The sequence below is a fragment of the Limanda limanda genome, chromosome 1 (genome assembly GCF_963576545.1).
Source record: "Limanda limanda chromosome 1, fLimLim1.1, whole genome shotgun sequence".
Lineage (NCBI taxonomy): Eukaryota > Metazoa > Chordata > Actinopteri > Pleuronectiformes > Pleuronectidae > Limanda > Limanda limanda.
Window position 1 is genome coordinate 10,425,147 of NC_083636.1, and position 17,977 is coordinate 10,443,123.

General features: G+C 40.5%; 1 protein-coding gene across 1 annotated transcript; it reads right to left on the reverse strand.

The window, feature by feature from the left end:
* Window positions 1-731: 731 nt before the first annotated feature.
* On the reverse strand, window positions 732-17,977 carry etnk1 (ethanolamine kinase 1). The gene is made up of 8 exons (XM_061076116.1): window positions 17,650-17,977; window positions 15,831-16,090; window positions 15,344-15,484; window positions 10,107-10,249; window positions 5,199-5,282; window positions 4,938-5,098; window positions 3,729-3,802; window positions 732-3,517 (listed from the first exon to the last, which is right to left on the reverse strand). The coding sequence occupies exons 1-8, from the start codon at window positions 17,794-17,796 to the stop codon at window positions 3,445-3,447; spliced, it is 1,083 nt and encodes a 360-aa protein (XP_060932099.1). The 5' UTR covers window positions 17,797-17,977; the 3' UTR covers window positions 732-3,444.

The window sequence follows — 17,977 nt, forward strand, 5'->3', positions numbered from 1 at the left end:
GAGTCTTTCTCTCTCCTTAAACCTTTCAATTAGAAGACATACCACAAGGCCAGCTGGTGTTTTTGAGCCATTAGTCCAGAAGGGGCGCTGTTGACCTCTGTCAAAGCGGCTCAATCGCCCTCTTGTGGCTGGCTATAAAACCCATCTCCTGTTGGATTATAGGACATGGACCAAACTTAAAGTCAACAAATAGATAAAATTAGATAATTTATTATAATTGTATCGATCCACACACCGGGGAAATTCATTTGTCAGAATGAGGTAGGCAGGAGAATACAAAATATAAAAGACAATGGAATAAAATAAAAAGAATGTACATTATATACACCTTCCACTGTAGTGGTTTAAGTTGAGTGGCAGAGGATGACTGCACGAGCAAGAAGAAAAATCTTTTGTACATGAATGAGATATTGTGAAATGCAGATGATAGTGCAAATAGAATGAGTAGAGTGACATGGCTTCACACCACCATCCTTACTGAAAGGACTCAGGTGGATGATGGTAGCACTCGTGCTTGGGATATCTTGGCTTCATTTCCCGATAGTTTGTGGCAGTGGAGAAATGTTGTTCACCTTTGTATACAAACTATTGGAATGTGACATTGACATTTTTTAAATCCTACAAGATAAAGTTGAAAAAATACTTTGGTAGGTTGATTTGCAGGTAATGTGTAATGCTAAGTGTCCTTTCCTAATATTCCTGTTGAAACACAAGAGGAAAGAGGAGACAAATAAAGGGTAAATAGACTTTATTTTTTCAAAGCATGTTTACAGTATTGGAAATTTCATTTTTTTTTAATTTCACCTCTTACCCCAGGCAACTATTCACTTTAATGCAACTTTTAGAAAAAAATAAAATAAAAGAACTCCTTCTATGTACATTATTTCTCATTTGAGAACAAGCAAAGATATTATTACATTTGTTTACTGTACATATAAACATATGCTACAGTGGCCACACATTTTTTTTTACAACATTAAATACAAACACAAATGTGTATGTAGTGCTGAGATGACCTTTGATATACAGTGAACATGCATTAGTTTCAGATGGATGGGAACATATTTCAGCAGTATCATTTTGAATATTCAGATTATGTGGCAGTTGAATGGACAAACTGCATTAATTTGTGTGCGGATTATGCGTAAACGTGGCGTGACAGTGTCCTAAATCGACACCCAACGGAAAACAATCTTTCACCGAACCATCACACTTTCCTCCACCAAATCTTCGAGCAGTTACCAGAGTCCCCTACCACCGAGTGCGCTTTTATCCAAGGTTTTCACATTTAAAGCCAACATTCACACATTTCATATTCATGTCAGCCCAACTCAAACTCCCATCTTAATTCATTAGCTTGAAAGACACACCACACACAAAATTAAATGACAGAAGAGGACAGGACTAGCCTTCAAACTTCAAAACTGTAAAATGTACAAAGTAGAGAGCGTTCACAGGCACACGGGCAGACTAACACAACAATGTCTCTTTATCTAGTACTGTCCACGAGTGTATATATAATTGGACAATCAGGCTTCGTCAGTCAGTCTTGTCACAGAGCTTTGCAAACTTGTTACAGCAGCAGGCACCTGAGCAAATGTGTTATAAGCAAATTAGTTTTTCACATTTTACATCATGTTGCCCTTTTCACACCTAACATTTTTAAACTCTTTACTAAAAACACTATATGCCCAGATGCCACGTGTAACTGCACCATCAAACATCCACACACTCTCAAAGACCTCAACCCTAACATTTCCATTTAAATAAGTATAAAAAGTCATTTTTAATAAGTCTATATAAAAGTCTGTCTAGTCCTCTTTGTGCTATATGGAAAACGATACTGTGTGCATTATGTACAAGCAAAAAAACAAGTCAGCACTTTGGTGTAGGCTTGTAAGGGGCTCCTAAAGCTTTTTTATAAACCTAATATGAATATCAAGAAAGACTGACAGCAGCTTTCTTTTTACACTCCAACAGATGGCGCTATTGCTCATTGGGTCCCACTAACAGCTGACTTCCATTCATATATATATATATATATATATATATATATATGTATATATATATATATATACACACTCACACATCATTTCAACCTATATGCACCAACTTCAACGTCACTTTCTTTTTAGCCCAAATTCCACTTGTCTACAGACTTTTATGTTGAAATTGGATGCTTCAGATGGTGAGTGCTGTCAATGCAATCTGGCATAGGAGCAAGGCCATAATAACATTCATTTGTGAATGAAAACTGGTCTAGAGATGTAAAATGGTCAGGCCTAAGTTCAATGAACACGGTGTAATATGTAGGTGATTTCCTGACTTTCCCTGACATGGAGTGGACAGTATAATGGTTTGGTCTCTTTCTAGTCCAGCATGGTTTACAGTTGAGGTCACAGTGAAAAACTGACACTGCTAACGTATCATGTGACCTACAACCACATTCCCCGTCTAGCGTTATGAACATGGAATGTTCAAATTACAGTGAGTTGCCTTTTTGTCCCCAGTTAGAATGTAGACAAAAAAAACTTAAATAACAGTGAAAGTCTCTCTCAAGTAAAACGGCTGCTCAGTGATACTGCCATTTCAGCTCGAGGGAGAGGTTAGTATGTAAACACAAGATGCTTTACTACAACTTTGTGTCGCTACCTTCAGCCTAGAAAGCCAAAACACAAACCCTTAGCGCACACTACGCAGCAACAACAATGAGATGGCTATTCTGGTGCACCACCCATGCACAGTATGCTGGAGGAAAATAAGGGTGAAAACAAGAGTCACAAGGCAGGCCACAAGTATTTGTTCCTCTTGTGGTGTGGCTCGTATCACATGGGACTGAAAGGATAGCACTGGCCTTTTCCATCTCGACTTTTTCATCTTGGTTTCTTGGTAAACAAAGTGGGCTTTGTTTCGATATCATATTAATTTGATCATTTGAAGGGCAGGCTCTCAAGGGGTTTCCCCATGAATGTGCATATGAGAAAGGGGGATCTCCCGGCGATCAGATTAGTGTTTGGGCCACTTGTCAGTCATGTTGAGTTGTTGCTATGTAATGGTTTATAAATGAGGCATTACTGCTTTACTATTTATAGTTATTTGACCCTAACCCTAAAGCTGTTAATACATATGCTGATTTCATGTTAATATCATAATTGATATTAGAACTGAAATCACCACAATAATGTGAACTTCACATGAAACCCATCATATTAATTTGTTTTACAAAGATGTGACTGCATATGATGACCAAGACTATGGTTCCTTCAATCTCTAAGGGTTAAGGGCCCTGGAGGGGACCTGCAGGCACTGAACGGGACAGACTGTCAGTCTGGCTCTTCCCCAAACAGACCCCTAGACGGCGCTCAACTGTTGGTACGAGAGGCGCAGAGGAGGTTGGAAGGGAGGACGGGCGGGGCGGAAGAGAACATGAGGTGGCGAGGGCTTTTACTCAGGTAAGGTCAACTCAAGAACCTCAGGTTTCATCTTTAAGTACTGGTTGAACCGCAGGACGGCATATCTGAGAGAAGGGACACACAGATAAATGGCACGATAAGATACATGAAATGTTATCCGAAAAAAAGTATTAAGACTACTCAGGCACACTATGTACTGATGACACACCTATTAATCTGCATGCTTAACATTTTGTTCTTAAACATATGATTAAATGGCTAAAGGCTGAGCAGACTTAGATAGTTCATGATAAAGTTTGCTTGTTGGCTACATACCCCAAGAAGTCAAAGTCGATGGTTGAGAACTTGGCCTGAATCAGAGCCCAGAGACCCCAGACGAAATGAGACGCCTTGAAACAGGGGGGAAAGCAACAGGGAGGATTAGCAGGTACTCACGACTAAATGTTAAATTGTGCTAATTGCCCAACACAGCACAAGCATGTAATAAGCCGCCCGCAGCCCTATAGCAACAACAACAAACACACAGGTGCTTCACTCGCCCATCCTCCACAATGCCCTCCTTTCCTCTTGACAGTAAACAAGGCAGCCTGCTGCCCAGGGGAGAGTGCCCTGGTCCCAATGTTGTCATAAAGCGTGACTCCCTTATACAGGTATGCATCAGTGAGCGCATCACAAATATCCCTCTCAGAGCAGGTAGCACAGGTTATAGCAAGTCACTCGGTGCTCTGTTTAACCCACATCACATTGTAAGTGGTGTTTGCTGGGCCAACACCTGTGGCAGCAGGGATGGAAAAGTCTGCTCATAAAAAGCCCAGGCGCTCATACTCTTACAAGTGTTACTTTTTCACAGTGCAGCAGTTATGGAATGGGACCGAATGGACAGCGTAGAGCAATACCTTAAAATCACTGTATATATTAACGCCAAAATATATCTTACTTGTTAACTAACTTTAGCTATGATTATTTACTTTTCATCAGCCTTCACTATGTCACAGTACATCAAGTAGGCAAATAGAAAGATAAAAAGACGTAATCGGACAATATTTTTGCATCAAAAAGGTCAACTCGACTTGGTTGTAGACGTTTCGCCTGTCTTGCCTGGCCAAAATGTGGACATTGTTGTCTTCAAATGAATGTCCTTTGTCCTTTAGATGTAGGTGGACTGCTGATCCCTGACATGAGGAGCTGGCTTTCCTGTACTGTGCCATGCGTTTGTAAAGGGGTTGTTTAGTTTCTCTAATGTACAGGTCTAAGCATTCCTCACTACATTCAACTGCATATACCAAATAGCTCTGCTCTTGGATGAGAGGCAACACATTGAAACTCAACAAAGTCCAGTTGACCAGTATTTAGCATTTGGATATTGATTTGGATTATTTGGACATGACTAAGAATCTCCACATACATAATCATACAACCCATAAGTCAAGGCTCTTTTCCTGACAAATATTTAACATAAAAATTATCGAAGTATATATATTCTTTATCATGTGGGATTTAAAAATAAACATGTCTTATGCTCACCAGTGCAAATCGGTTTACTTGGACGTAAAGGATCTCCACCTCTCTGTCAGTCACGTCGATGCCCTGGGCTTTGTGGTCCTTATAGGCCTCCAAGTAGGAGCGGAGCCACTGCAGCTGAAAGGCCCGATCTGGGTAGTGACTATAATCCACCTCATTCAGACCTGAAACCAATAAAACACACACACACAAGTTGAAAGACTCATATTTCTGTGGACATTGCACACGTTTTTTTCATTGATGTGTACCAGGAAGTGTTCTTACCAGCAAACTCATTGAAATGGTTCCCAATGTCGTAGGCTTGGTAATTGTACCCAGCATATTCGTAGTCAATGAACTTTACATTGCCTGGAAAGAGAAGCGGAATTGTTTAGACAAAGACACGGGCAGCAGACCAAATGATTATGTTGAGTTTTCCCTTTTGATAACTGAGAATATCAAGGCTAAATTATTCCTAACTTTCTTCCTGTCTGACTGGACTGACTCGCGAGGTAGCCGATTGCGGGGCAAGGAGTAAGAGTTTGCATTTTGAGGGAAGTAGACTATAGAGAATTTAGCACGGGGAAAAAATAAAATAAGGGGAATTACAGAGAAACACATTTAGACTAGAGATACACTTCCAAAAACAATTACTGGCAAACCTATAATAAGCATGCAGTTGAGAAAAAAGATTCAATACATATGTTTAGAAATAAAGCTGTTAATCAAAGGAGAGAATTGCTATGACTTCTATGTTTTTAAATTAGATATATCTAGGGACTACATGAAAAGCAATCCAGATAGCTTGCACATCTTCATTGGGTTTGAGCAGTCCGCATCCAATGGTATCTTAACAGTGGATTTACGAGTAACTGAGTTAACAGCCTTTATCCAAGCAACCACAAAATAGGCAGCTGGGATATATTAGCAAAGATGAAAATGTGCAAAGCCTGATGCAAGACATGGAGCACATACAAGCATGAAGGGGTAAAAAGAAGTGCAGATGTCTTTTCAAAGAATGTTTTGAACACATGCAAAGAATAAATGGAAACAAAATTCTGTTAAAGTTCCTTTTTGGAGGGATGGAGGAAAGGTGAAAAGGTAAAATGAGGAGAAAGCAGAGGGGCCACGAACAGAAGATAGTGATATACAAAGTGGATTTTAGAAAAGTAAAGTTCCAAAACAGATGTACAGCAACACACTCTTTATTGACTTACATTTAACAATGCACCTGATGCTAAGAGTAAGTGACAGCCAACTGGAGATAGAGTTCTTGGCTACAGATTGTAAAATACATTCTAAGCAACCATGAGTCTCTAAGTGCCGCTGAAATTTGAGTGCAGATTAAAGCCGACCATTTCCTTGTAACTTCAAATCCGATGTTAAAGTACAGCGAGGAAAGGTCCAAGAATGTGTTGCTGTCCGACTTCCTTTGTAGGTCTATGACTGGATTTACACCGGGCATTGAAATGTGTTTTTATATACAGTTTGTATCCAGATGAATTTAATCTAATTACATATATGAATATGCATTAATTAGCAGCTGCAGTGTCCAGATCCTGTTAAAATCTGTCAAGCTCACATCACACCCTCCACTCATTTGCACTATTCCAAAAGATAAACTAAAAATAGAGGAAGGGTAAAAGGACATGGTAGCCATTTGTGATGCTCAAGGTCGGCTTATAATATAACCATGGGACAGAATTTGTTTTCTTGCTCGTCTGATAAACCGGGTTACAATCAGTCCTCAGTGCATCTTGGGTACATTAACACCTGTATTTTCATGTTGTCAAGCGATTTGCGATTGCAATCTTAATACCAAAAATGCATTTTAATGCCAGGTGTAAATGGGGTAAATAAAAAAAAACAAGAGGTACCTGTGGGAAGCACAGAAAAAGTGGTTGAAGAGGTTGACCTCAAAATACAAACCCTTACGTTTACAAGCCCGATTCTTAGTGGCATTAACACAAACAAGGGATTTTGAAGAAATATTTATTAAATTAAATGTTTTTATTTTGGCCTTAGCTAACTTCTTTTCCCTTACATATGAAACATTATTTTTTTAAGGTGTTGCTTGACTACAAGAAAGACACTTTGAGGTGGGTTACCAGCCGGCGTGTAGGTCCTAGCGGGACACAACTGAACACCTCCGGACAGTGGCTATAGCCCCCCTGTGCAGCAGATGAAAAGGTTGGGGCAAACACATCTTTCACACATGCTAACTCTCTCACTGACACATTTGTCTTTTATCCATTCTTGCTCCCACGCACAATGGCGAAACATCAGGCCTGCAGCCAATCTCCAATGCCTTTTCTCTCCCCCCGCCTCCACCCTCACACATGCAACCTCACATCCCCTTCGCGCAACACTCCCCTTCAATGCTCCCTTCCCATTGGTCAGCTGTGAACCCAATAGCGTGACAACTCTGCTGCTTCTGCAAATGAAAGAAACTTTGAGCGGCTTCCTGGCTGCTGACCTGCAGATTTTGTGGCTCTTGGGACCAAGTAAAATGAGTGCAGATTTTGTTTTTCTTTTCTTTGCAAACAGCTGAGTAAGTGAGATGGAAGAAGGCAAACTTAGTCTGTGATTGAGGCTGCTAGTTTAGACAGAAGAAAAGTAATGCAGCACTTTGTTGGCAGTGTTTTTTTTAACAGAAAGTAAGAAAACTAAGAATAATAATTGAGCTTCAACCACCTCTGTTGACAGTTTAATCAATACAGGAAGTGGTGGCTTCTCTTCGCAGGGTAGCGGTTTTAACTCAGCTGACAAAGCTGAGCAGAAGTGACAGGAAGAAGTGTTGTAGCTTTTTACTTTCTTTTCCTGCCTAGTCTGTTTTCAACAAAACACTGTAAGTGCTGGGTACTACAAGGATTACTACGACGATGGTTCAGACAGCCTGAGTGGACAGTCAGAAATGTAGTGATCAAGACTTAAAGCTGAAGTGCCTAGACTCTTCTGTGGGTTTCCTTCCACTGTGGTTGTCAGTTGAAAGCATGGTGTTAAAAGTGTGTGAGATTACAGTTGATGCACTGGAATATTGGAAAGTCCCTTTCTATCCTTGCTCTTAATAATACAATAGATGTACAGATAACCACTGTCTTGTTTATTGAAGCATGAAACATGATTCTGCAAGTCTGCAAACTATTTAATTTCCTACAGAGAATTACGTGTCTGTACATGGGATATATTCTATACATTAACTCTGTAAAATGCTACAGTTTCAAAGGACTTGGTGTAAAGGTAAGAATGCGAGCCTCACAGTGGGCGATGGCCCACTCTTACTGACACTAAATACATGTTTTCTTGCTGAAGCAGTCAGAACTTGTTTGCTATACTATAGATTCAAATGAGATTTTGCAGTTGTGCATGTCAAATTCAAATACCAAATACTCCTGGTCTGTGTGCTAAGGCAAAAAGCTTTCCCTGCATTTTGGCAGAAGCATGTTTCGGCTTTGAAAAGAATAAGGCTGATGATCTTCTATATGATTGTTAATGTCAACAAATCCAATGAAATAACCTAAACCAACATGTTAGTTTATCTTGTACTTCCCAAAAACTGTGCCATTCATTCTTAAAGGGTCATATTTTATTTAAAATAAATGATGAATATCCCTTGTATGTTTGATGGTCTTCTAGATTTCTCGGATCACCAGCAGCTGTTAGCGACCACTAGCAGACCACATCATCAGCTGTGTACCTTAATGACAACCTCAATGTATTCTTTTAATTGAAAAAAAGAATTATTCAATTTAATGGTTATCAAAGGTTACTTCAACAGGAGTTAAAAGTGACTATGTCTTCATCATAATGTAATAGTCACATATCACCCTGTGAAACTGGCGGACTGGTGCATTTTTAATAGTTACACAACACTCTTTTGCTCAGAGGAAATAGCTGTATGAAGCAATATTTGTTAGTTGAATATATTCATTGTTGGTTTTGGATCGATTTTTGGACAATTAAAAGCCTAAAGAATATCATCAGACATATCATTTCACTCATATTGTCTGCCAAGAGAAAGATATTGGTGCTTTGAAATGGAAAATTGCAGCGTAAGGAGAAGTGACGAAAAGTAGCTTTGTATTTAAGGCATTTGAATGGCGCTCAGAGTGACTCAAAGCAAATGCAAATCATAAAAAGAAACAGTTGTAAACAGTATTGTAAGGAGCCTAGCAACAAGAAGTCAGAGGGAACTGGTGGCCAGGTAGCATTGGAGGGTGATAAGTAGATACGTGGCTCCTACTGATGCCATGAACTCATCCCGATTAGCCTGAGCAGTGGGCAGACTACGTGAGGGCCCTCACAGCCGACTGTGCGTGAGGTTTGTCTCCCTCCATTGCCTCCCCAGGGGCAGGGCGGCGCAGGGCAGCCACAGCCTCGGCTGTCATTCCTAGGGGAGAAAGGCTAGACACAAGGAGCTGTGAGAAGGGCCCCGCCCCTCGCCGCACACCGACGAGGGGGCTGACAGCTCTAAACCCCCCCATAAACACCCACACCCCACCTCCCACATTCATAATATATACCCTATACTTTCACCCCTTTGCTTTGTGTTTCTCACCCATTTCACCCCACCATTCCTCCGTTATAGTTTTCACTCAAGGACCGCTACAATTAAAGTCACTTAGAGCAAAAGTAAGCTAACAAGTTTGCCTGAGGACATGGTGCTAAAGCACCAAACACATGTGCTATCAATAAGACTTGGTATGATGTAATGGCATTGTCTGTTGTTGGTTTTCCTTCTTTCAGGTTTCAGCACAGAATTAGAACGACAGATCAGAAAGAAAAATTTGGAAATGAATAAAATCCAAATTAAAAAAGTTTTAACTGAGAACTAATTTACAAACAACAATGGTTAGGATCTAACATGTAATTACTGAAATCTGTGACAAATGCAATGTTTCAATCCATCTTTGTGTTCACAAATATTACTGCGGTGAAGTTTATTGGTGGTTTATATGTGTTGTGTTGGCCTTATTTCAAATAAGAATTCTATCTGGAGCATTAGCAGAACATCCAAATGATAGGACTGTCTGACTGTTCTAATTCTATGCCTGCAGCCCGATGCAAACACTGACAATGAGAGAAGCATGTCAACTAAGGTTTAGGAAGTGCACATAATGCAATCCTACCTGAGCGTAGGGACCAAATGCAGATAACACTACAACACAGTACAGGCATATATGGGATACTCACCTTCGTCCTGGTTGAAGATTATATTTTTGCAGAGCAGGTCGTTGTGGCAGAAAACTACAGGGGAGCCCAGCACCGACAGACTCTGCTGAAGCCACACCAGCTCTTCTCTGAGGGAGCGGGGGCTGGGCACCTCAGTGTGCAACCTGGAGGGGGCAGAGAGTTACAGAGGGTGAGGATATTGAAAAGAAGTAGGAGTTATAATTCTAAGAGAGATGGAGGTAGTCAGTATGGGCAACTTAAAAGTAAACACAAAACAAAAGATTAATCCACGGAGAGTGCGTACAATTCTTAGTCTTTAAGTTAAATAAACCACATTTCCCCAAAGATGCCTCACATATCATTGACCTGAGCAAAAGATTGAGTCAACCCAAACTCTCCTTATTTCACTAATAGAAATATAGTTATTAAGTATTATTACAGTTGTTCAACATAAAATGACACAAACTGGGTTGTGTGAGGGACATTTTTGTCTATTTCAATTTTCTTTAGACTGCCTTTATTAAAAACTATCCAAAACAACTTCAAAAATATGTATTTTTTCCTGGCTGCACCATTAAGTTTAATTCAATTACTATATTTGTCAGGTTATGCTCACATTCAGTCATACCAGACAATTACGATAAAGTTAACTATCCTTACTCGGTTCTAATCAGGTGATGACGTAATGTGAAAAATAATATTGGAAATGAAAAGAATCAGTCCTCATTTATACTTCACGTATTTTTGACTTCAATATACAAGAACCCTGAGATACTGCAGGTGTCACTGTCTCACAGGCATCAGCATTTCTGGCACTGTGTTCATTTGAATGTCAACCATGGAAATAAAAACAGGTTGAAAAAGTCCATGTTTGTTTTGGATTCATTTGGGCACCGCGATACCTGAAGGTAGTTGTTATTGGCAATGCAACTGTCAGTCCAGTGTTTCCCCTACCATTCTATTAGGGGGGCGCTGCGCCACCCAACGGCACCTCTCGCCCCCCCTGGAAGGTCAAGTTAATTATTTTTTTTATTTTTTATTTTTTAATATAGCGCCAGATCTCTATATAAATCATTTTAAGGTTACATTTCCTATAAAACAGGTCTATAGCTTGCATTTGTCTCGACATGGTCGCGCGGTTAGAGTTCTCCTCTGCTTTCTGTATCGCGCACAGCGGAGTTCCATCCAAATGTGCGCACACACAGGTGAGCAACCTCCCACCAGCGGACAGAGAGCATCCATCTGAAAACATGTCGTATGAACCACCTGAGAAGCAGTTAAAAATATTCGCGTTTTTTAAACGCTCCCAGGTGGATGAGGATGGTAACACCCACTCTCCTGCGAGTAGCAGCCGGAGCAGCTCGTCCAAGTTCAGAGAAGAGTCCACGTGTTGCACGCCCTGCCCCAGACAAGCATCGGTTCAGTCACCACTGGATGACAGGTTCTGACCCAGCTTGGCTGTCAGAGGGGAAATACTCCCCCCTGGTTTTACAAGACTGATCTTGGTAACTTAAATATTACACCAGACGCCGAAGCTCCGCGCCACGCATTTCTCTAGCGCGCATGCGCCTGGCTGTTCTCACGGGACGCACATTTCTCAGCGCCGGTCAGCCCGCGATTCTGCTTTCTCTGCTTGTTGTATTTAACCGTGAACGCACCTTGCCTCTCAACCTCAGCCTTAACCATTATTAACTGATTATTAACCCCGCTGCGTCCCTTCCTTCTATCACTGTTTAATCTATTTTCGTCGGACCATTGTTCAAAACCGGCAAATCTGACGTGAAAAGATTTTTATTATAGACGGAAGTTTCCAAACGGTAACTTAACACAAACGAGGGTTATGGCGAGGTGCTCTATTCTAACTAGTCCTGTTTGATTGCTGTGGTAACAGTGATTTCAGGTGGTAGAGAAGTCGTTACTGGAAGATAGCTAGTAAGATCTCGACTTTAGTCTTCTTTCACTTTAAGCGCATGCTCCATAATGTCTTTACAGCGATTTCAACCACTCCGCTGCAGCGTTTCCTTGTTTTCGTGACAGGGCTTCGTGTAGACGCAATAAACGTACAGGATCCAAAACATTTTCCGGATTCCGGCAATCCAGGTTACTTATGGAAGTCAGTAAATACATACATTACATACATACATATATACATGCATGCATGGATAAATAGATAGCCAGATAGATAGATAGATAAATTACAGTTCATAGAGAATGAATAGGGGATTATTTCAGTTTTCTTTTTGGTTTTAGGCAGTGGTGGGAAGTAACAAAGTAGAAATACTTCGTTACTGTACTTAAGTAGATTTTTCACATATCTGTACTTTACTTGAGTATTTATTTTCCTGACCACTTTTAACTTTTACTCGCTACATTTGAGCACAAATATCTGTACTTTATACTTCTTACATTCTCAAAACTGGCTCGTTACTTGAGCAGCGGAGGTTGGCGGAACGTGCACCTTTAAACACGGCGCACCTCTCTCTCGCCTTCTCGCTCCTGCAGGAGCTCGGTTCAGATTTTATTATTAGGGCCCGAGCACTGACAGACGTGAGGCCCTATTGAAATTGTAAGGATTATTATTCAGGCAAATTAATTTTCTTTTTCTTTTTGGGCTTTTATTAGGTGACTTAACATAATTTTTTGAAGGTATTCCTTTTTCGATTCACATTCGTTTACCCTTTCCTGCTTCGTGTCAACATCTGCACATAAATACATAGCTCGAAGCAGCAAGTGGTTAACTTTTCTTAAAGAAAATATTGGAAGTAGTTGGTTTAAACAAAAACTGTTGGCAAATAGACTATCAATGATAAATAAACAGGCTTACATGTAGATACGTGGACAAGCTGGCGGGCAGGTATACAGGCAGGTAACCACCCAGGCAATTACAAAATACAGCTAATAGACACAAAAGGTTAATTTGGTCTATTAGTGTTCTTAGGTAGAATAAAGAGGCACTTGTGTTGATTTTCTGTTGATTCTTTGTTGTCTCTAGAAGTTCAGATGCACTTGTCCAATACTATTTTAACCTCAGCATCTCGGGTTCAAAATTTGTAAAATTATACATTATATATATAGTGTTGTTATAATTTTTCAGTCAGTTGAAATAAATCCTGAACTGAACAATTTTGCGTTGTTTTGTGTCTGTATAGGCCTACTATAAAAAGCACTTAGCATTTTAAATGTTGGTACTTGTGCTTTTACTTTTGATACTTAAGTTCATTTCAACACCAGATACTTTTGATACTTAAGTACATTTAATATGAGCAACTCTAAGACTTTTTACTCAAGTCATTTTGACGGGTGAATTTTACTTTAACCGGAGTCACTTTCAAGTAAGATATCTGTACTTTTACTCAAGTATGGCTTTTAAGTACTTAATACACCACTGGTTTTAGGAATGTTCTGTCGAATACGTAGACAGCATAAACAGGCAGTTGTGAGGGGAAACCAGACCCGGCCATTTATAGAGTCTCCCTGCCAGTCCTACAGAAGGGACAAACTGGACAAACACATGACGTCTGAGCATCACAGAATAGCCTGTCAGCGCCGGTCAGAAATCCAATGTACAGTTAATCACTAAAAGAAACACATTAACATCATGATTCATTTAATTTTTTTTAAGCTTTATAGACAAGTCAGTGAAAACCTTTCAAATCCATTCTGAAGGGGGCAAGTAGTCTGAGCAGTGTCTTACACAGTGGGGTAGTATGATCCTTTTCTTTGTTTTGGTGAAGACTAGCATATTGAGCTGAGTTTGTTTCGTAGTTTTTTCCGTAAGACTTTACAGTGAAAAGGGAACTACAATAATCAAAAAAATCTGGTAACAAAGATGTAATGAGCATTTCTATATCGTTACAATGAAAAATGGGATGTTTTAATGACCTTGTTAAAGAGTTAAATGAAGTTCTGAGTCTAAAATCACTCCTATTACTTTCAAAGTATTTTCCCCATCTATGTATTTTTTCAGGGAGAAATGTGAGCAACAGAGAACTAGTTTTTTTTTTTAGATAATAGATACAAAGCTGTTTTGTCATGACCATACAAATTTGGAGTTGACACCCAAGTAGGAGCATATATAATACAAACAAAAGTGGATCAAGAATGCCTCTTTGAGGAATGCCCAAAAATTCTACTCTGATATTCGGATGAAATGTAATGGACATTTAATAATGAAAAACACTTTAAGAAAACTATTTAGGCTTACATAAGAGTGATGCAAGAAATTTAGAGTCATGGTGCTGACTAGCTGAGGTGGTATTTACAACCCCCTCCCCTGGTAGCAAGTATGAAGTAACAATCTCTCACATTTCCAAGGTGCTGCTCTTTAAGTTTTCACTGTTTCACTGAGAAAGCATCATAAACTCTTACATTATCTCTTTGGAATGCAATAGCTACAGTAGTAAACACGTGTGTCAAGACGGTTGAGAACATGAAAGGGATTCCATGCACTTCCTCAGTCATGTGAGGCATGTCGAACACTGATAATGAATACTCTTGTGTTGTGCCATTGAACCTTGCGGTTGTTAAGATAATTTATGACACTGAGGTTGGGGGTCATAATTCTATATGGAGGTAACTGAGAACAGATACACAAGACAGAGTCAAATGTCAATTTATCTATTTTTTTGAGCAATTAGAAGTAAAGTATTGTAAAAGGTCTAAAAACAAAATTCCTTTGATTATATAGTCCATCGGATCCATTCATTGTAGGGCTTGATTTAGCATTTGCAATCCATGTCAATGACAATAATATTATTATTAATTTCATCCCTTCCAAATTCATATTTCAAATCACTACACTTTGGTTATGACAGCTGTTACTAAAGTGTGTTTTGTTCATCTATTAAATTGAATTGGTGAGGAATTCAGAGCTTACTTCTGTTATACTTTTTTATCAGTCCGTATTATTGGGATATAAAACCTACAGATAACCTGTAGTTGAGTCATGTTGGAAAAGTGACTGATACAAATTTCCATGATCTTTATGAGCTCCAACACATACTATAAAATAAAAACTGGATGAGACTTGAAGAAGTACTGAACCTCTCTCTCTCTCTGAGAGGCATAATTTGCATACATATTTGTTTATTTAAGAGGGCCTTTATAGGAAAGCTGCCTTCATACATTACTTCCCTGTTAGTTTGCTTCAAAGGTACGCAATAATAATTTATCTAGGGAAGAAAATGTTTTAAAAATGCTAATCGGCCACATAGGTGGGCCTGGCAGTTTTCAATAACCATTATACTAAAGGGTCTCACCTGGCGTTCCGCTCAGGGTCCTTGAAGTGCTTGGGGATGAGAGCAAAGTACTTGCCCATCTTTAGCCACATGTCCGACTGGGGCACCCAGCCATTGTGGGCATGAATGGCATGGTACTTGGCCAGCTGCCTGGCAATGAGCCTGTAAGTACAGCAAGCAAAATGGGAAAATTTGAGTTAGAGCATGAAGCGATAAGGTGGAAGGTGAGTCCAGGCTTCAGTCGTCATAAACTAAAAGTTATAATCTTGTCAAGAAGTGAAATCTGAACAAGACTCAGGTTACAGCCAAAAACCTTTATTTAGGTCATACTTTTGTGGATTAAGGGAAGAAAGGGAAAGCAGAAATAGAAAGGATAGTGGAGCAGGAGAAAAATAAATGCAGGTAAAACTCTTGAGTATATTTGTGTTTGTGTCTGTAAAGGATACGTGAGTAGGGCGTAGACAAACCGATGCATTAAGTCATATGACTTGCCAACAATGTGTTTTACCTGAAAACAGGTTTGCTGCGAATGTGTTCAGGCTCCAGGGCAGTTCCTTGCAGAAATTCATAACACAAGCCATTATTGAAGGTACAGAAGAGGCGCGGGGCACAGCGATGTGCTTGTAGTACTCTGAAGCTTTTAATCTCATTCTCCCGGTCCACCAGCAGTTCGGTTTTGTTGCCGTAAATACGGACCAGCACCACATCCAGCATGACTGGACCCACATAGCAGCCCAGCAGCTTATTGGTTATTCCATCTGTGAAAAACTGTGTGTACAAATAGAAGAAAGAGTGAATACATATTCTGGCCAGTGTTTTTTTAAGTATGTCACTTGAGGCCTATGGTTTGACGATAATGGGACCATCCTATGCCTAAGCTCAAAGAGATTCAGTGTCTGGCAAACAACAGGAAAAAGAGGAGGACTTCATGTTGCCCTAAAAAAGCTGGGGGTGTCTGTCTCTGTTGTGAAGCCAGGGACATTTCTGTATTGAGTGAGGACCCAACATACCAGCCCTAATTGTTCACTCTCGGAGGGATTGGCTGAGAACGACAGGATCGTGAGGAATTTTATTTTTTGCGTGATGAAGCAATGGCTGGCATTTCGCTGAGTTCTCACTTTGCTCCCATTGACGAGAGTAGGCAAGGGTTGCGGAGCATGTGATCGTCCTCGGTATGTTTACCAAGCAAAGCCACACACCCTAGTTTGTTTTGGGGAACTGGAAGTACTGAGCTTTCAGGGGATTCAAGGAATCCAGAAACTTTAATCTTTTCGGCTTAACACGTGTATTATTAAGGAAGCGCAGTGTCAAATTTAGTGTGATTTAATGGATTCGATTACATTTCACTGGGCTTTAAAGAATCCTCAAAGACAATTTACAGTGGTTAAATAACAGAGAAAGGAAATATAAACTAATAAATAACAATACAAAATGTCTTCCATAAACACACATTAAATCCTTTCAAATACAAAATACACGTCAGAAATCGGTAAAATTTCCACATTAATATCAACATTTTGAATACGTCATAATCATACATTTGAATATAAATAGGCACCATGACAGACACACATTAAAAGCAGCTGTGAAGAGGTGGGTATTAACTCATGTGACCTTACTTGACACAGGGACTGGAAATACTGTTCCCTTTGTTCCCTTCTCAGTTTGTTTCACTGTCATGTTCCTCATCCCAAAAGTAAATAGTCTATAGGTCATGTTATATAAAACAAACATGTGGAATCTTTATGTCAGTCAGTGTGGGAGGTTCCCCAAGTTGTCATCAAACTCTAGTCTAGAAGAACATTAGAAATTAGGAGGGGGGTGGGGACTGCTGCATGATTATGATATAAACTGACGGACCCCCCCCCCCCTTAATAAAGCTGTGTAACCCCCCCAGCCAAGTCGCAGCACGGGTCGGTCGTTTCCCCACCGACACCGACATTACGTAAGGTTCAGGTTAAGTATAGCGTAGACTAGGAAGCTGCGCCACAAGCGTAGAGACTCGGAGCTGACGCAGACGTAATTTTTTTTTTTTAAACACCGTATTACCTTACAGGAGATAGTTAGCTAACACCTGTTCGGAAATATCCTCTGCGCATCTGCTACGGCTGCTAGCTGTCCGCGACATTACACCCCGGGAGGTCCTTCTGCGTGAGAATAAGCTTACTCGACTGTGGGGGGGGGGGTGGGGGTGGGCACCTTGCTAGCTTAACTTGTAGCTACGCAGAGATGAATGTTGAAGCTAGGGGCAACACGGAGGCGTGTCGCACCGGGCGGACAGGCTGTAACAACACCATCAATCACACGAATAAAGACATGAACCGCACCTTTATTTTAACCTCCGCCGGCTTCCAGCTGGGCCGCAGCTCCTTGAGCAGTGCCAGGGCTCCGGGGCGGTAGTCCGCCTCGTCGACTGTCACGGCTATTTTGGGTACAGCTGGAGCCTCGTCCGGGACGTGGATGTAGTTGGCCATGTTGCTTTCTCTGGAGTGCTCGGGAAGCGGAGTGATACTCGGGCGGTGTTTGAGTCGGTGGTGGTGTTTGAGTCGGTGTTGGTGCACACAGCGGCAGGAGATGTGCGCAGTGTGTGGAGTGCTTGAGCGGCGGCGGGTGTCTGATCCTCAAGTGTTCGATCCCTCCTCTGCTGCTGCTGCT